The sequence below is a fragment of the Equus przewalskii genome, chromosome 8, assembly GCF_037783145.1.
Source record: "Equus przewalskii isolate Varuska chromosome 8, EquPr2, whole genome shotgun sequence".
NCBI lineage: Eukaryota > Metazoa > Chordata > Mammalia > Perissodactyla > Equidae > Equus > Equus przewalskii.
This window is the reverse complement of record NC_091838.1, coordinates 47,342,694-47,355,233: the sequence shown is the minus strand read 5'-3', so window position 1 is coordinate 47,355,233 and position 12,540 is coordinate 47,342,694. Positions and strand designations below refer to the sequence as shown.

Genomic DNA, 12,540 nt, shown 5'->3' with positions numbered 1-12,540 from the left:
CGGGGGGGGGGGGGGGGGGGGGCGGGGAATGAAGGGATGGCTAAAAAGGGCACTTCTCTTTAAATTCCCTGGAAATCACTCAGGCTGAGGGAGACCGGTGCAACAAGATGGGGAGGTGCTACAACAATAGCCACCTGCCTCTTTGTTTGCACCTCTGTGATCTGAAGCAGCCATCAGAGATCAGAGCACAGATCCCTGATATTTGGAGAACAAGGTCCTTTTTGCTCACCCCGGTTCTCGCATGCTGTGTGCAAAATGCTCCTGGAACACATACCCGCTGTCTGCCACTGCACTAGGGGTGGGGGATGGGTAGCTGCTACTGTGCTAAGAGTTCTAATTGACCAAAATTAACCACAATTTACTGTCCAAGGCTTCCCCTGAAGCTGAAAGCCTTAAGTAGACTCCAGAGTTCTGTAACAGTTACACCGGGTTCTGCCGCTGCAATTGTTGTCTAGGTGGGGAGACAGGTTCCTGGTACTTCCTCCTCTGACATCTCCCCAGGATCCTCACCTCTGGGAATTTTTATCCTCTGAGTTTTGCCCCAATAATTCTTGTAACTACATTGTTAGCACTTTATTCCTTCTAGCAGATTAATTTTTTTTTGCTTACCTACTTGTCTTCAGTGGAAGAGTTCGTCTAAATCACCTTGTCTGCCATTTCCAAAAGTAGCAGTTAATGAGCTTTAGTGTAGATATTTGCTTGCATTTTATCAGTTCTTACTGCATCCCCATGAAGAAGGCATTATTCTGAGTTTTCAGGTGATGAAAGAAATGAAAAGACATATAGGTATGAGTTGAGAGAAAAGTTGAATTTTTAAAACTACACCAGGTTTTCATGTTTATGTTATGGCTAGAGTATAGTGTATTACAGTGAAAAGGCAAGATACAGGCTAAAACATTATGAGGTTCAGATAGTAAAATTTTTTGTGTCACATTATGGTATTTGGAGATTATTCGCTATGCAGTAGAGAACATCTAGAGAGTTTTTTGTGTTATTTATTAAAATTATTTTCAAAATTGGAAATATACATATAGTTCAAAAATAGTGGCATGCTATGAACTTATTCTGTCCCTTTTTTTAATATGTCTTAGATTTTTCATAGCAGTAATGTACTATAGTAATAGATACACAATAATCTATTTTTTCTGTTGTTTCTTGTTGTCTTGTCTCCTCTTATATCTGATTGTCTTTCATTTTATACCAAACATATTTGTACTCTATTGAGGGACATGGATATTATTTCCAATATTTTTTGTTATTACAAACAATGTTGCAGTGGATATTCTTGTCCATTTGCTATATTTTACGTGTATGCACATCTGCAGGATAAATTCCTAGAAGTAAAATTTCTGAGTCAAAGTTCATGTGCTTTTTAAGTTTTGCTAGATATTATCAGATTGCATTTCATAGGAGTTGTAACGATTTATACTGCTTTCAGCGTGTGTGACAGTGTGTGTTTTACAATACCATCAACAACACACTATGTTTAAGAATTATGTTTCTATGATTTTCTGTGAACTTATCTTCAGAAGGAGGAAAGGCAGGATTAGAGGAGGCAGATAAGTTCAGTTTGGGGCACTGCCTAGGCGAGTGCTCCAGTGTCTAGATAGTGTCTCGCACACAGAATGTGTTCAATTAATATTTGTTGAATGAATGAAGATAGATCCTAAGGTACATTTGAACGAAGAGATAAAACTATGTGGGATCTATGTTTCTCCACATCCTTGACTACACAAATTTTATGTTAAGTGAATTACATCTTAATTTTTAAAACTATAATAAATTATAAAACTATAATAAATTATGTGTAAAATTAAGATAATAACTACGTTGGGATATACATATCCAAAAAAGTTGAATATAAATCTGGAGCCCAGAAGAGAAATCAACTATGAGTAAAAAATTAGAATGAGCTGTGAAGTATCCCCTCCTCTTCTAATTTTGGAAGAATTTGGTGCCATTTGGTAGAATTCATCCGTGAAGCCATTTGAACCTAGCCTTTTCTTTTTTTTTTTTTTTTAAAGATTTTATTCTTTTCCTTTTTCTCCCCAAAGCCCCCCAGTACATAGTTGTGTATTCTTCGGTGTGGGTTCTTCTAGTTGTGGCATGTGGGACGCTGCCTCAGCGTGGTCTGATGAGCAGTGCCATGTCCGCGCCCAGGACTCGAACCAACGAAACACTGGGCCGCCTGCAGCGGAGCGCGCGAACTTAACCACTCGGCCACGGGGCCAGCCCCCAAACCTAGCCTTTTCTTTGTGGAAAGATTTTAAATTATTGATTTAGTTTCTTGTTATAGGTCTATACATTTTTGGTAATTTGTGTCTTTCCAGGAATTTGTTGATGTCATCTAATTATCTAATTTATTACCGTACAGTTGTACATAGTATTCCTTCATAATTCTTTCAATTTCTGTAAAGTTAGTAGTGATGTTTCCTTTTTATTCCTGATTTAAGTAATTTGTGCCCTCTATTTGGGAAGAAAAAGCAGAAAAAAAAACACAACACTTTCATCTGCAAATAACAGGAAACTTGACTAACAATGGCTTAGGCAAATTGAACTTATTTTTCTCACAGAACAAGAAATATGAGGGTAGGCAAATACCAGAATTGGTTTACCGGATCAGAAGTATTAGGCCTAAATCTTTGTAGTACTCTTGACCATTCCTTCCTAGTCAGTGGTATTACAGCTCCTGACATCAGGCTTTCAAATCATAAAGAAGGAGGAAAGGTGATTTTCATTAATCCGCTCCCTTTGGTCAGGAAAGCAAGCTTTCTTAGAATCTCCCCGTCAGACTTCATTTTATATCTTATTAGTCACAACTATGTCATGTGACTATCCCTCTCTGCAAGAGAGTCTTGCAAAGTGAATATTTAGCTTTGTCAGTATCTCAGTGGTGTTGGTTAAAGAAGCATGTCACTAGGAATGGGTGTTGAGTTAGCCAATCAATCAACAGTGTCTGCTTCATGGGGGAGTGGAAACTGAAGCATGTTGTACCTACATTTTCTCTAAGAAGAACTTGCAAAGTAATCTCCTGGTGGATTGGAGTGGAGAGAGATTGGTGAGGTGGAACAGGCGTGTTTTATGGACCTGGAAAATAAGGTTTGAGTAATTGCAGTGGGTTATGGGAAAGGGAGCTGGATAGGAAAATATAAAAAGATAGTGTCCAAAGTTGTTAGTCTAACTCCAAAGTGTTTCGTTATCTCACCCCAAACTACCATACATAAATCCTTGTGAATCCTACCTGTTGTGAGGATTAAATATGATAATATGAATTATATTTAGTATAGTGTTTAGTATGTAGTATGTAAGGATTAAATATGATAATATGAATTATATTTAGTATAGTGTTTAGTATGTAGTATGTAGTGTTCACTGTTAGTGTCCTCTTGCCCTAAGCAAATTAATTAATTTGCTACCTTTAAAACAAGACTTTCCCTACCCACCTCCATATATTGCTTACTATTCACACTATTCTCCCCATCTAAAGAACCCTTATAAACAAACACCCCCCCCCCCCGCATATATACACAAAAATACCTCATATTCATTTTTCAGGAAAGATCTCCTTTATTTAGTTACTAATATAGCTTAAAGGGACTTCTCATTCTTACACTCCCATAGTATTTATTATTCATCCCAGTCATTTGGTATCTGTAATATATTCTTGAATTCATTCAAGCAGCACATATTTTATTGAGAGTTATCTTTCTGTAGGACTGTACTTATTTTTCTCAACTACCTCTTGAGGGCTAGACCTGATGCTCATACGTTTTTTTTCTGATTCTCTCATATCCTCAGAAGCACTCTTAATATTTGGTGCCATGTATACCAAAGATGCTCAAAATATGTTTGTTGATCAGTTAGTTCTCATCTCTATAATTTAGGTCAAGGCAGAGGTCAGAAAGCAGCAAAGTTATTCGTTTAACATCTTTTGCTGACATTTCTGAATGTTTGAAGCCCCAGCTGGATAGAAAATATACTTATACAGAAGAACCTTTGGTAAGTATTTTGAGAAATGATTCATCTGATTCCTCATTTAATTAATCAATGTCCCCTGATTTTAGAGAATTTTTATTGATTTAGCATTATATTTTCTTCTAAATATAAAACTAAACACCACATTTTATTTTTTCTTTGCAAAAGGAATTTTACCCAAAAAATTAATCTGTGTTTCCTTTTGAAGTGCTATGTTGCTATATACTCCATTGATTACTGTTTTCAAAAACAGCTGTGTTCTGATTTGGTATAATGACACTTCAGACACAAAATAAGACCCTCTAGGATTTTTATTAAATTTTTAACGTTTTTGATTTAAAAAAATAGTGTTTGATGTCATGTTTGAGAAGCTTAGAATTTTTATAAAGCAGAGTATTTCCAGAGTGTGGTACCTTAATAATGTGGATTTCATACACCAGTTCTGGATGACATTTTGTATTCCCTAAGGATTATACTTTGGGTAGAAACCTTGGTAGTCCCAATATAGTCTGAACACTTAAATGTGAGGGTGTATAACAATTTATTTTATTCTAAGCACACAGTTCTTCTTTTCTTCTAATTAGGATTTTTTTCCTACCAAAATAAAGATTTTTTAGTTTTGGAATGCCAATAGTTAAATACAATAAAAAGATTATATTCTCACCTCAGGATTTGTTTAGTTGTGGATAAAAAGAGTGGCAGAGAGACACTGTAACATACACAGAGCAAAAAGCTTACTTAGACTCTAAATTGTTCATGCCACAATTATCTTAAGATTATAAGGAAGACTGAGTTCCACACAACAAATAGCAAAGAGTTCATGTGAATAGTGGATCCCCTTTCATATTCTAAAGTCACTCTTGTGCTTGGAAAAATAGCCAGCTTTCTGTGTTTCAAGCACAGTATTAGAGTTGCCAGCATTGTTGGCAGAGAAACCCATAAATAGCAAGTTTTATGAGAACTTATACTGCCATTTACAGTCTAAAGGCCATGACCTGTGTGGGGTGAGACTGTCCAAAGAGGGACCCCCTACGGACAGTTAATGAGCAGCACTGAGAGGCCTTGAAGATAGTTCTTTTTATAACTCTCTTGTAGCTATTATAGCAGCACCTCAAGGCTAAAATAACAGTAAACATGTAGGAAAGAGGCCACCAACAGAGATTTGGAAGACTCCTAAAATGGTATCACTGTGTCTGCAACATGAAAATAATTGAGGTTTAACATTTTTTTAAATCAGATTGGTTTATACTGGAATGAACTCTGCTGCAATAGTTGGCTCCATAAATTAATCTATATGACAGTCATATGCAAACATGCTGCATTAATTACATATTTGATACAAAAGAAAATGAAATAGTCCAGTGGGAGAATGACAGAATTTATGAACCCTGTTGTACAATGTTGTAAAAAAATTACAGTGTTTCTGGGTGGGTAATGGACTTCTGTTTTGCTATCTAGGTTAAAACCATGGCAGATGGTGCCTTGGGAGGATTTGACATGGAAAATTTGTTGCAATCTCTTTATGTAGAAAATAGAGCTGGCTTTTTCTTTACTAAATTCTGTGAGCATTCAGGAAACAAGGTAGAAAATAATTGTTTTAAATATAATTTTATACTTTTAACTTCATTTTAAAATGAGAGGTTGAAATAATTCAGTGCTCAAATAATTATATTTGATGTTAAAATTCCCATCTCCTCTAGTAAGAAATTTCATACTAAATATTTAGTAAGAATCTAAACATCTCAATTATAATTATCTTTGGTTCATTATCCTACTAAAATTACAAGTAAATAGACAAGGATTGACTTGCATTATTAACAATAGTTTATTATCATATAATTTTGTTTCAATGTAATATATAGTAAATTCAGAGTTGATTTCTATCAATCCTTTAATTTTTATTTTTAATAATTCTAATGATTATGAATTACAATTGATAGTGGCAAGCTTATTTCCAGTTTGTTTGTTTTTTTAATTACAAACAGTCTTCATTTTGCTCAAATGAAAAGTATTTCACTGGCTCAGTTATTACAGTAGTGTTTATTTCTGGTATGGTGTACATTTGCCCATATATATCAAAATACCTCCAGATTTTGGTTTCATACTAGAAATATGTGATTCCTCTTTAATTGTTAACCAGAACACTTGCTGTTTTAATGACCAATTATGTGAGAGGCATACATGCAAAAATGTAATGTTCTAGTGACAATACCAATAAATATTTTCTATGTTGCCAGTTTGTGATAGGAGATAAAACTGCCTTAAACTGAGCCTGATTTATGGTAACACCAAGGAGCTAAACAATTATTTATATTTGAAATTAGAGCTTTGTAGAGCTTTAGTAATTGGGTGGTAATAGTTTATGTACTTTTTCCATCTGCAGTTGTGGAAGAACAGTGTGTACTTTTGGTTTGACCTACAGGCTTATCATCAGCTTTTCTACCAAGAAACGCTTCACCCTTTTAAAGTATGCAAGCAAGCCCAAGTAAGTGGTAAATAACGTTGGTTCAATGTGAAGCTCTAAGTACACAGAGAAGTGAACAGTTGTGTTCAGCCCCAAATAAGAGAAATCTGGGAGTGGAGGCAAAAAGGCAGCAGTTAAATTGTTGCCATGGGATTACTTTATTTAAATAATGTCAGCAGAATATTGTTTTATAATCTGATTTGTGTATTCTCAGTTTTATCTATTTTATTTGGTTTGCTTTGTTTTCTCTTTGCTACCAATTACTTGTTTTTTTTCACTTGTTCTTCCAATAAAGGACATCCTGTCTTTTTTCTAATCTGTGCATTTTTGGTTTGGTTGTGAATGACTTAAGAGGGAACCCTAAGAGAGGACGTGTAATGAATCGTTGAAGTGATTGGGAGCAGAGGCATTGACCAAAGCTGTTCTCCGAGCTTTCTGCAGAAATCAATTGTTGGGTATACTTAGGCTGTTGACCTGTTGAAGGGGCGGGAAAGGATGTTGACTGACTGTGTGTGGTGTAGGCCCTGTGTCATCGCCTGGTCTTCTGTGCTACACACCATTTAAGACAGATTCTCAGAAGTGGAGAAAAGAACATCTGAAGACCACCCTGAAGCAAAATAAAGGAAGAAGAAAAAAAAGCAATATAGGAGGAAGAACAGAGGATTCTCTGCTAAGGGAGACAGAGAAAGTGGCCTGTTTTTGTCGGGAGAAGGAAAGAGAATAGAATTATGACTCAAACTGACTTATCTTTTCAATTTTTTATTCTGAGGATCTTTTATGGCGAGAAGTCTTCAAGCCTAGAAATCTGCTAATCGCTTCTATATCTGTTGACCACTTATGTGGTTCTTATAATCTGGAGTAACCCCATTCCAGAGACCCTCTCCCTAACCAATGTGGAGGAGATTAGCTTTGTCATATTATTTATTATCTTATTATAATCTTATTCAGGACATCAGAGAGTACTGCTGGATTTTTATTGTTACTTCCACCACCCTGACTCTGGCATTAATAACTACGCTTTGTAAATCAGCTGACAGAGCTTTGTACTTTTTACCGTGAGAATAAAGGCTTCAGCTCCTACATAGCCCCGATCTGGCTCCATGAAATCATATGTCTAATTTGCAAGTACCATTTTCTGAGACCACACAGTTGGCTCTTCTGCTTGTTAATCCTTAACCTGTTAGTCTCTACTTATCCTCCTCCCCCTAACCTATTGGCCCTGTCTGCTAAAGTACCATCTGTTATTTTTATTATGTTTTCACTACTACACAGTGTACTCCTCCAAAAATCTTCAGCTGCTCAATTACATGGGCTTTTTTTCTTCTTGTAATCACCATATTTTCATGCACTTGTAAAAGCAGAGATTGTGTTTGAGCTTGGTAGACTTATGCGTTCTCAGTAATGATGTTATTCAGCCAGCTATAAATGATTATGAAACAGGATGCAGTCAAGTTTTGGTTATTCTGAGATCGATGATTCTGTTTTGGGATTATCAAGGCCCATAAACTTTTTATTCTCCTCTTGGTTCTCTTTTGGTGAGTCAAAGCAGAGTAGGGCTCTGGGAGCAATGGAGACATTTGCTTTTAGGTGAATAGGGGGAAATCAGAGGAGCAAATCATGTGATTTTGTTTTACTTGTTTGCTTTTTGCACCTTTGGTTGCTTTATTTTATTTTTTGGTTAGTGGAGCATCTGTCTAAATTGGTTTAGGTTTTAATTATCTAAGATTTCTGTGCCTCCAGATATAAGAATTGCCTCTAATACCATAATCCTACAGATTTATTTTGCAGTATGAAATGCCATTCATTTCTTTATAATGGAAATGCTGTATGTCTTTCTTCAAAGGTACATTTACAATACAGATCCTTTGATTCATAATGCCAATGGCAGAATATAATCAGCTGGCACTATGTTAAAATTGCTATGAACTTGATTTTATATTGTTTTTATATATCCACCACGCTGTATGGTAGGAGATCAAGAGTTGATTCCAAGAGACTTATATGCTTTCCTGTATGCTAGTAGGCAAATTACATACCTGGAACTTTTATTGCCTCGTGAAGTATTACAGAAATATCTATAGGCAGAGTAGATGTTGGGTTAGTGACAATGATTTAGCATGACTAACTATGGTCCAAGAGTTTGAACTACAGTCTGGGCATGCCCTGAAGATTTCACTGCATGCCTTCCAGATCGAATAGTGCACAGGTAGAAACCAGTTGAAATGGTTTTGGAAGGAGAAAAGGGATCACCACCATAGTGCAGAAATAGTCTTTGACTCTAACAACAGCTTTCCATGGGAGCATCTATCACTGCTAAGATTTAGAGCCTAGATTGCTCACACATAGTCGTACAGCTTTTTTTTTTCTTGAGATCACATTGGTTTATAACATCGTGTAATTTCAGGTGTACGTTATTATCTATCAGTTTCTGTATAGACTGCATGGTGCTCACCACCAATAGTCTAGTTTTTATCCGTTACCATACATTTGTGCCATTTTACTCCTTTTGCCCACCCCCCACCCCCTTCCCCTCTGGTAACCAGTAATCTGTTCTCCTTATCCAGGTGTTTATCTTCTACGTTTGAGTGAAATCATACAGTATTTGTCTTTCTCTGGCTTCTTTTGCTTAACATAATACCCTGAAGGTCCATCCATGTTGTTGCAAATCGGACAATTTTGTCTTTTTTATGGCTGAGTAGTATTCCATTGTTTATATATACCACATCTTCTTTATCCGTTAATCAGTTGATGGGCATTGGGGTTGCTTCCACGTCTTGGCTATTGTGAATAATGCTGCAGTGAACATGAGGGTGCATAAATCTCTTTGTATTGTTGGTTTCATGTTGTTTGGAAAAATACCCAGTAGTGGGATAGCTGTATCATATGGTATTGCTATTTTTAACTTTTTGAGAAATCTCTTTACTGTTTTCTATAGTGGCTGCACCAGTTTGCATTCCCAACAGCAGTGTATGAGGGTTCCCTTTTCTCCACATCATCTCCAACACTTATTTTTTGTCTTGTTAATTATAGCCATTCTGATAGGTATAAGTTGATATCTCATTGTAGTTTTAATTTGCATTTCCCTAATAAGTGATATTGAACATCTTTTCATGTGCCTGTTGGCCATCTCTGTCTCTTCTTTGGAAAAATGTTGTTCAGATCCTCTGCCCAGTTTTTGATCAGGTTGTTTATTTTTTTGTTGTTGAGTTGTATGAGTTCTTTATATATTTTGGAAATTAACTCCTTGTCAGACATATGATTTGCAAATATTTTCTCCCAGTTGGTGGGTTGTCTTTTCATTTTGTTCGTGGTTTCCTTTGCCTTGCAGAAGCTTTGTAGTCTGATGTAGTCCCATTTGTTTGTATTTTTTTTGTTTCCCTCACCTGAGTAGACATGGTATTTGAAAAGATACTGCTAAGACTGATACCAAAGAGTGTACTGCCTGTATTTTCTTCTAGGAGTTTTATGGTTTCAGATCTTACATTAAAGTCTGTCATCCATTTTGAGTTAATTTTTGTGAAGGGTGTAAGATAATGGTCTACTTTCATTCTTTTGCACATGGCTGTCCAGTTTTCCCAACACCATTTGTTGAAGAGACTTTCCTTTCTCCGTGGTATGTTCTTGGCTCCTTTGTTGAAGATTAGCTGTCCATAGATGTGTGGTTTTATATCTGGGCTTTCAGTTCTGTTCTATTGATCTGTATGTCTGTTTTTGTGTCAGTACCATGCTGTTTTGATTACTGTAGCTTTGTAGTATATTTTGAAGTGAGGGATTGTGATGCTCCAGCTTTGTTCTTTTTTCTCAGGAGTGCTTTGGCTATTGGGGTCTTTTGTTGTTCCACGTACATTTTAGGATTCTTTGTTCTATTTCAATGAAGAATGTCATGGGGATTCTGACTGGGATTGCATTGAATCTGTAGATTGCTTTAGGTAATATGGACATTTTAACTGTCTTTATTCTTCAAATCCATGAGTATGCAATATCTTTTCTTTATGTCTTCTTTGATTTCTTTCAATAATCTCTTATAGTTTTCAGTGTATAGATCTTTCACCTCCTTGGCTAAATTTATTTCTAGATATTTTATTCTTTTTGTTGCACTTGTAAATGGGATTGTATTCTTGACTTCTCTTCTGCTAGTTCGTTGTTAGTGTATAGAAATGCAACTGATTTTTGTATGTTGATTTTGTACCCTGCAACTTTACTGTATTTGTTGATTATTTGTAATAGTTTTTTGGTGGATTCTTTAGGGTTTTCTATATATAGAATCATGCCATCTGCAAATAGTAACAGTTTTACTTCTTCCTTTCCTATTTGGATCCCTTTTCTTTCTTTCTTTCTTTTTTTTTTTTTTTTGAGGAAGATTAGCCCTGATCTAACATCTGCTGCCAATCCTCCTCTTTTTGCTGCAGAAGACTGGGCCTGTGCCCATCTTCCTCTACTTTATATGTGGGACGCCTGCCACAGCATGGCTTGACAAGCAGTCAGTAGGTCTGGACCCAGGATCCAAACTGTCAAATCCTGGGCAGCCCAAGTGGAACATGCGATCTTAACCACTGCCCACCAAGCTGGCCCCCGGATCCCTTTTATTTCTTTTTCTTGCCATTTGCTCTGGCTAAAACCTCCAGTACTATGTGAGAGTGGGCTTCCTTGTCTTGTTCTTGTTCTTGGAGGAATAGCTATCAGTTTTTCACTATTGAGTGTGATGTTGGCTGTGGGTTTGTCATATCTGACCTTCATTATGTTGAGCTACTTTCCTTCTGTATCCATTTTACTGAGAGTTTTTATCATAAGTGGATGTTGGATCCTGTCAGATGCTTCCTCTGCATCTGCTAAGATTATCATGTGATTTTTAGTCTTTATTTTGTTAATGTAGTGTGCCACATTGATTGATTTCAAGATGTTGAACCATCCCCTCATCCCTGGAATAAATCCCACTTGATTGTGGTGTATGATCCTTTTAATGTATTGTCACAGTTGATTTGCCAGTATGTTGTTGAAGACTTTTGCTTCTATGTTCATCAATATTGGCCTATAATTTTCTTTTTCTGTGTTGTCCTTGTCTGGTCTTGGTATCAGGGTAATGTTAGCCTCATAAAATGAGTTAGGAAGCATCCCATCCTCTTCAGTTTTTTGGAAGAGTTTGAAAACAATAGGTATTAAATCTTCTTTGAATGTTTGGTAGAATTCATCAGAGAAGCCATCTGGTCCTGGACTTTTGTTTTTTGGGAGGTTTTTGATTACTGTTCAGTCTCTTTTTTTTGTGATTGGTCTACTCAGGTTTTCTGCTTCTTATTTCAGTATTGGGAGGTTGTATGATTCTCTGGATAAAAATGATTTAAAAAATGGATAAAAAAGGAATTTATCGATTTCTTCTGGGTTATCCAGTTTGTTGGCATATATCTTTTTATTGTATTCTCTTATAATCCTTTGTATTTCTGTGAAATCCATTGTTATTTCTCCTTTCTCATTTCTGATTTTAGTTGGGCTCTTTCTCTCTCTCTTTTTTTTGTGAGAAAGATTGTCCCTGAGCTGACGTCTGTGCCAGTCTTCTATTTTGTATGTGGGATGCTGCCACAGCATGGCTTGATGACTGATGTGTAGGTCTGTGCCTGGGATCTGAACCTGTGAACCCTGGGCTGCTGAAGTGGAGCACGTGAACTTAACCACTACACCACTGGGCTGACCCCTGAGCCCTCTCTCTTTTTTTCCTAGTGAGTCTGCCTAAGGGTTTGTCAATTTTGTTTACTTTTCAAAGAATCAGCTCTTCTTTTCATTGATCCTTTCTATTGTCCTTTTAGTCTCTATTCCATTTGTTTCTGCTCTGATTTTTATTATTCCCTTCCTTTTACTGATTTGGGCTTTGTTTTTCTTTCTCTAGTTCTTTTAGGTATAGTGTAAGCTTGTTTATTTGAGATTTTCCTTGATGTTTGAGGTAGACCTGTATTGCTATAAATTTCTCTCTTAGTACCACTTTTGCTGTATTCTGTAAGTTTGGGTATGTTGTATTTTCATTTTCATTTGTCTTCAGGTATTTTTTTATTTCTCCTTTGATTTCTTCATTGATCCATTAGTTGTTCAGTAGCATGTGGTTTAGTCTCCAC

At 36.2% G+C, this 12,540-nt stretch overlaps 1 protein-coding gene across 10 annotated transcripts in view; it reads left to right on the top strand.

Moving 5' to 3' along the window:
- The window catches only part of LOC103564643 (regulator of G-protein signaling 22-like), a 165,397-nt gene that overhangs the window by 81,598 nt on the left and 71,259 nt on the right, over positions 1 to 12,540 (top strand). For 7 of the 10 annotated variants that reach the window (XM_070631856.1, XM_070631855.1, XM_070631852.1 and 4 more), the window contains 3 exons: positions 3,885 to 3,999; positions 5,434 to 5,556; positions 6,359 to 6,460. In XM_070631856.1, the coding sequence (XP_070487957.1) occupies positions 3,885 to 3,999; positions 5,434 to 5,556; positions 6,359 to 6,460 (340 nt within the window). The remainder of the gene's footprint in view (positions 1 to 3,884; positions 4,000 to 5,433; positions 5,557 to 6,358; positions 6,461 to 12,540) is intronic. The other 3 variants (XM_070631857.1, XM_070631854.1, XM_070631853.1) reach the window with 1 other exon arrangement.